Consider the following 5,894-nt stretch of genomic DNA (forward strand, 5'->3'; position numbering starts at 1 on the left):
CTCCCCTGGCGCTGCTTAAGACTGTGTCCTCTCGTGCTGTCGCTCTCAGTAATGAACGAAAATAACGAGACCCAAAGGCTCAGACGGGAGCGTGCTCGCTCTCCCCGGAAGCGATAAGGCCTCGCTTGTGCGTCAACTCCCGGTGCTCCCCCCAGCAGAACGCCGAGATCCACTGTAAAAGGCAGGAGCGCAAGATGCTCACGGGGCCCGAGCGGGGAGGGCGCTGTGCCCCGCTGGGCGCGGCCGAGCCCAGTGTGGGGGGCACTGCAGCCGCCGGGCCCCTCTCCCTCTCGACGCGCCATCAGCCGAGACCACGGCGCGACCATCGGCGCAGGAAGCCGAGCCATTCCAGTCTCCCCGCCCCGGCGCTTCCGTGCCCAGCGGGCGGGTGAAAGGTCCCGCGGCGCCCGGATGGAGGCGGCGCCGCTCCGCTATATAAGCGCCCGCCGCCGCAGCGCCCGCCTCTCACCGCGCCGCCCGCCGCCGCCTCCTGGCTCACCGCTGTTCGCTGGGCCCCGCGCCGCCCCGAGCCCGGGAATAAGTCGGTCAGGAAGGCTCCGCTGCCGCCATGGTGAGGCGGAGGAGCGTCGGGGACAGGGGGAAGGAGAAGGAGAGGAAGAGGGGCCGCCGCTCCGGCAGCGCCGCGCGGCCGCCGCGCCCGCCCGGGCCGTGCCGGCCCTCGGGCCGGGGAAAGAGCTGCGCGTCGCGGCGCTGCGCCTGAAGGGCCCCGGCTGCTGGGGCGGCTCCCGGAGCCCACCCCACGCCGGCATGCAGGGAGGGCGGCCTGAGAGCCCGAGAGTGCCTTTCGCTTCGGGAGCTGCCACGTGAACTCCTGTCGGGAGCGGCACCCCGGGGAGGCGGCGGGAGCGGAGCTGACACGGCCTCGTGTCTGTGCCCTCAGAGTCAGCTCATGTTTAAGGGGGTGTGCGTCAGTAATGCGGCAGGTCGTGCCTCTTCATCGGTGTGTGACATCCATATTTCAGACTCGGTCAGGTTGGAAGGGACCACAGTGGGACATCAGGTCCAACCTTCCTGCTTAAGCAGGGTCGTCCTAGAGCACATTGTACAGGTTTGCATCCTGACGGGTGTTGAGTATCTCCAGTGAGGGAGTCTCCGCAACCTCTCTGGGCAGTCTGTTCCAGTGCACGGTCACCCGCACAGTAAAGTTTCTTCCTCATATTCAGATGGAACTTCCTATGCATCAGTTTCTGCCCGTTGTCTCTTATTGGTTGGCACCACCGAGAAGAGCCAGACTCCATCTCTGGGCAACCCCCCTTTAGCTATTCATATTTGTAGTTTTACATATATTTATCTGTATATCATCCGTGTTTTTTCAAGATCTTTCTTCCTCCATATTTTTATTTCTATTTTCATCAGCTCACTTAGCCTGCATTAATGCCCAGTTATTTGCAAGCGCTTAATTGCATAAGCTTCCCAAATCAGTTTCCTGAGTGGCTGAATTAGTCTTTCTGGCCAGGTGCCCCTTTTTGTTCTTGCAGTGTGAGTTGCAGTTTTGTTGATCAAGTCTTTGCTACTTAATTCGTGGTGAGGTTAAATGGTAAGATACATGAAGCCTCAAATGTATTTTTGAGGACAAGGAGTGTTTGTGCTAGCTGTATATAGGCAAACCAGGGAGGGATTTGCTTGCAGCTTCCTACCGTGAGATGCAGTTAGTCACTAAAAAATAGCTTTTCCTTAGAGTTACAACTTTGCTCTTTCGTTCTCTTCCCACCACCATTCTTCTTCCATGCCACCGTACCCTTCAGATATCTCTTCTACTGAGTAGAACAATGTAGTCCCATAGCAAAATTGTTCTTTACACTCTTGAAGTCTGTTTTTAAGAGGCTGTAGATAGTGTTGGTGTTCACTGTAGTGTCTGATATTTGTAACTTCAATGTTTTAGGCGTTTAAAGATACTGGCAAAGCACCTGTGGAACAAGAGGTAGCAATTCATCGTATTAGAATTACTTTGACAAGTCGCAATGTAAAATCACTGGAGAAGGGTGAGTAGTACTTTTTTTGTTTACTTGGGTGGCTTGTCAAGTAATGAATATGTCACATAACGCATTGCAAAATAAATGTATTGAAAACAGTTGTAATTAAAGACGTTAGCATTTGCCTGCTTGGCTCACTGAGTCAACCCAGAGCGCTTACTGACAAGTAAATTCGGATTTAATTATTAATGAAAGCTAGTGTTTTGGGGGGTTTTATCCTGCTGAAAACTTATGTCATAATGACTAATGTTAGAGAGTGCAGCTTCTTTGCTTTAGTTCTCATGGGGGATTTTCAAATAGTTGTTATTCTTTGAATTTATAAGAACTGAAAGGCACCAGTTTCTCGATATTTTGTCACTCATGTTATGAAGAGTTTAGTATAACATTCTTTTAAGAAATTATTTATTCTTGTTTAGGAACTGGCTTTGCCAATGTTTAATCATATAATGTAAATGTTGTAGAATCACTGTTTGCAGGATCTTCAGGCTGATAACAGCTTAAATACAGTTTAAACTTGTAGTAATGGCTTTTGCCTACTGTTGTAACCTGATTTTGCTCACCCAGGCATAACACTTCCACGTGTATGTGTTGGCTATGAGGATAATGCTTAAAATGAATGGCAGTGATCACTTAATACGCTATTCTGAGCCAGCATCTTGTTTGAAATACTCACTTAAGGAAACAAGCAAGTAAAATAGTCACAAACCTGAGCTATTTTGTCTTTTTTCAGTCTGTGCTGACTTGATCAGAGGTGCTAAGGAAAAAAACCTTAAGGTGAAGGGACCTGTTCGCATGCCCACCAAGGTACTTAACATTTTTCTTGTGTTAAAAGTTGGGTTTTTTCCTGCAACTATGCAGAAACATCTTTTTCCAAAAAAAAAAAAAAAAGGTGAGATGAAAAGCAGTACTACTAAACTGAGTGTTGACCCAGTGTGAACAGGTAGCGATTTCACAAGTTGCTTTGATGCTTAAGGGTGACTGCTTAGTGCAAAACATGTTTAATGTGGAAGGGGCTTTTCTGTTCAATTTATTTTCATCATGAATTTTTTTTTTAAATGAAATTATATACGTGGGGAAGGAGTGCTAACATCAGGTAACTATAACTTAAGAGGTAACTTTCTAAAGTCATAGATACCATACAGTATTTTTAGATGATTCAGGTGATCGTATTTTATGTGATTCTAGATTACTCCTCTCTCTGCATCAGCTCAATACCTCATGTTTGACTTTTCAGACCCTGCGGATCACTACCAGGAAGACACCTTGTGGTGAAGGTTCCAAGACCTGGGATCGTTTCCAAATGCGCATCCATAAGCGGCTCATTGATTTACACAGCCCTTCTGAGATCGTGAAGCAGATCACTTCCATCAGCATTGAACCAGGTGTAGAAGTTGAAGTTACTATCGCCGATGCCTAAATGATCATCGTTGTTGAATAAAATTGATTTACAAATTTTCATCAGTGTTTGCTTTCATATGTGTGTAGAAAAGTAGCTCTGGGATTTTCACGAAGGATAACAGAGATCATAATCAAAATGCTGTGTGATATTTAAAGAAGAATATGGTATCTGTAAACATCAGGAAAATGAAACATGGGCATCATGGTTTCATGGAGGTTGGTGACTGTATGGTCATGCAGCACATTAAAAATATATTTTTCATGAAGGGTTTAACTTTGGCTGAAATCTAAGTCTATACCCAAACAAGCCAGTAGCATTAAAATTGATGTTTAGGTAAATTACTAAGTTTTCAATTCTTGGTTCTTGCTGTGCAAGACAGAACTAACACTAAGCTTACTTGGCTTTGTTTTTTTCCAAGCATGTCACAGTTGAAGGATCCTGAGGACACTACTCATAAAACTTCATCATTTATGGTGAATACATTGAATTTAGCAAGTTCATTCTTTAGACTTGCATGTAGAGTCACAAAACTAAGCTGTGAAACTCTCTAGTTGTCTTTTCAGGTTTAGATTTCCATAGGTATGATTATTAATGTTACAGGTAAGGTTTATATGTAAAGCAGCAAAACAGCCATTTTCAGTGCTGCTGCCTAGGGCTCTCAAGTAAAGGAAGTATGATTAATTCTTAAACCAACAAGGCAAAGAAATCCCAGAGTCGAATAAAAGAGAACAGTTTCATTTAATCCATTTAAGATATGATTGCTGTTTCTGCTTCCAAGCATAGGAAAGAATTTGAATTCAAGTGAATTTAGTGGAAATGTGTAGTTTCAGCTCCTATTTACATTTTCTAAGACCTAAAACAGTGGCCAAAGCTTGAACTTCCTTACTCAAGGGATTCAGGTCCTTCGATTTCATTAAATGTAAAGCCTCGGAAAGATTCTAACTATCTAGTTAGCAGGCTTGAGAGCTTTGGTAGTAGGAAGAGGTGAGAAACTGAGTTAATGTGTACAGATTACATCAAGCCTGCTTCCTTGGGAAACATCCTGAAGAACTGCATGAGCAGAGGGGAAAAAAAAAAAATCCAAACCACCTGTGTTTTCCTAGAAGTCCATTTCTGGTAATACACTACAAATACGAGTTTCCTGACAAATACTTCTAGCTGTAGTTTTAAAGTTATCCGTGTTTATATGGAGTCCTCTATGGGGATAAATGAGCAAACAAGTAGCAGATGAGAAGTGTTACTGCTGAAGTCCACTGACCTTTGTGTACAATTAGCTGCTAACTTTCACCTAAGTAGTCTTCCCTCTGCTTAACTTGAGCCCTCTGAAGGCACTTCAGTGGATCTAGGGAGAGCTGGCAGGCTTTAACATCAGTTCTGTCTTTGGTCTTTCCCGTTGGTCAAAACCTTTTGTATGAAATAGCTTTCTATTGGGTTACAGCCCGCTGTACCTCTGACTTGGGTGGTGCCTCTTAAACATACCTAAATGACCTAAAGCCCCATCTATGTTCTTTGAGCAGCTATGGCACTTCAAAGACCACAGTTTTCTGCGTATCTTTCTTTTCACCTGTCTCCAACTTAAACACAAATGCAACTTCACCTTTGCATCTGGGGCTTGTGCCGTGCAGAGGTACTGCTGCCTGCCTACTGTATGAAGGGACAGGCTTTCCACGGGTTACCGGGAAAGCAGACCGCTTGCCTGTGGAAGGTGATGGTTCCTTCAGCGGGGAGCAGGTCCCGTCCCGGAGCGCGGCTCATCTCTCGCTCCCTGCGGCACGCAGTTCCTGACCTGTCCCACTTACGGCTTCTGCGTGACCCGAACGCTTCGGGATTTATTTGTTTTCTGCTTGACTTACGACAACACCGCGGGAGTGTCGAAACGTTTTACGTAACACCCACAATAAGTTTATGTAACTCGTTTGGATGGAAACATTTTGGTACCCGCGTCTCCCCCCTCAACCCTCGGCACGGTTTTGTCGGGCAGTACAATCCCCGTTCCTCGCTGGAACGGCCGCTGTCCGTTCAAACCTCTTCTTTACCGCGCTGCCTCATTAAGGACGATATACAAACGCCGCATCACGAGCACGAGCAGCTCCGTCCCGCTCCGCTCCGTCCCCGCCCTCCCTCCCGGGCCGGCGGCAGCTCCCACAGCTCCCACAGCTCCCACAGCTCCCACAGCTCCCACAGCTCCCACAGCTCCGGCCGCGCCGTGGCCCTTGCGCTGTGAAGCAGCGCCCCCTGCCGGGCAGAGGGGGTGGTGCCCGTGCCCGCGCGCGGCCTGTCCGTCACCGCCCGCCCCGCCCCCCCCGCTTGCGCTCGGCCAATCAGCGCCCGCCTCCCCCAGCCCAAAACGCTCCCCCTGCGCGCGCTGGGCTCGCGGGTTCCCGCGCGCGCCAAGGTAGCGGCGCTGCCCGGGCGCTCCCTGAGGAGGGGCCCGGGAGCCTCGGGGAGTGGGGATGGGTCGGACCCTGGGGAGTGGGGAGTGCTGAGCCTTGCGGGATGGG

The 5,894-nt window shown here is 48.3% G+C and overlaps 1 protein-coding gene and 1 non-coding gene across 2 annotated transcripts; both read left to right on the forward strand.

Annotated features, from left to right (window-relative positions):
• Positions 1-415: 415 nt before the first annotated feature.
• RPS20 (ribosomal protein S20) lies at positions 416-3,452 on the forward strand. Its single transcript, XM_064652775.1, has 4 exons — positions 416-571; positions 1,904-2,003; positions 2,725-2,798; positions 3,229-3,452. The coding sequence occupies exons 1-4, from the start codon at positions 569-571 to the stop codon at positions 3,409-3,411; spliced, it is 360 nt and encodes a 119-aa protein (XP_064508845.1). The 5' UTR covers positions 416-568; the 3' UTR covers positions 3,412-3,452.
• Positions 2,584-2,648, forward strand: LOC135406100 (small nucleolar RNA U54). Its single transcript, XR_010426135.1, has one exon. It is a non-coding gene; the product is annotated as a small nucleolar RNA U54 (small nucleolar RNA).
• Positions 3,453-5,894: the final 2,442 nt, after the last annotated feature.

Source organism: Pseudopipra pipra, chromosome 1 (genome assembly GCF_036250125.1).
Source record: "Pseudopipra pipra isolate bDixPip1 chromosome 1, bDixPip1.hap1, whole genome shotgun sequence".
NCBI lineage: Eukaryota > Metazoa > Chordata > Aves > Passeriformes > Pipridae > Pseudopipra > Pseudopipra pipra.

What these genes read in the sequence shown, in the direction of transcription:
- RPS20 (XM_064652775.1), top strand. An exon ending in TGTAAAATCACTGGAGAAGG is followed by an intron (nt 2,004 to 2,724) that starts GTGAGTAGTACT and finishes GTCTTTTTTCAG; the next exon opens with TCTGTGCTGACTTGATCAGA. An exon ending in CTGTTCGCATGCCCACCAAG is followed by an intron (nt 2,799 to 3,228) that starts GTACTTAACATT and finishes TTGACTTTTCAG; the next exon opens with ACCCTGCGGATCACTACCAG.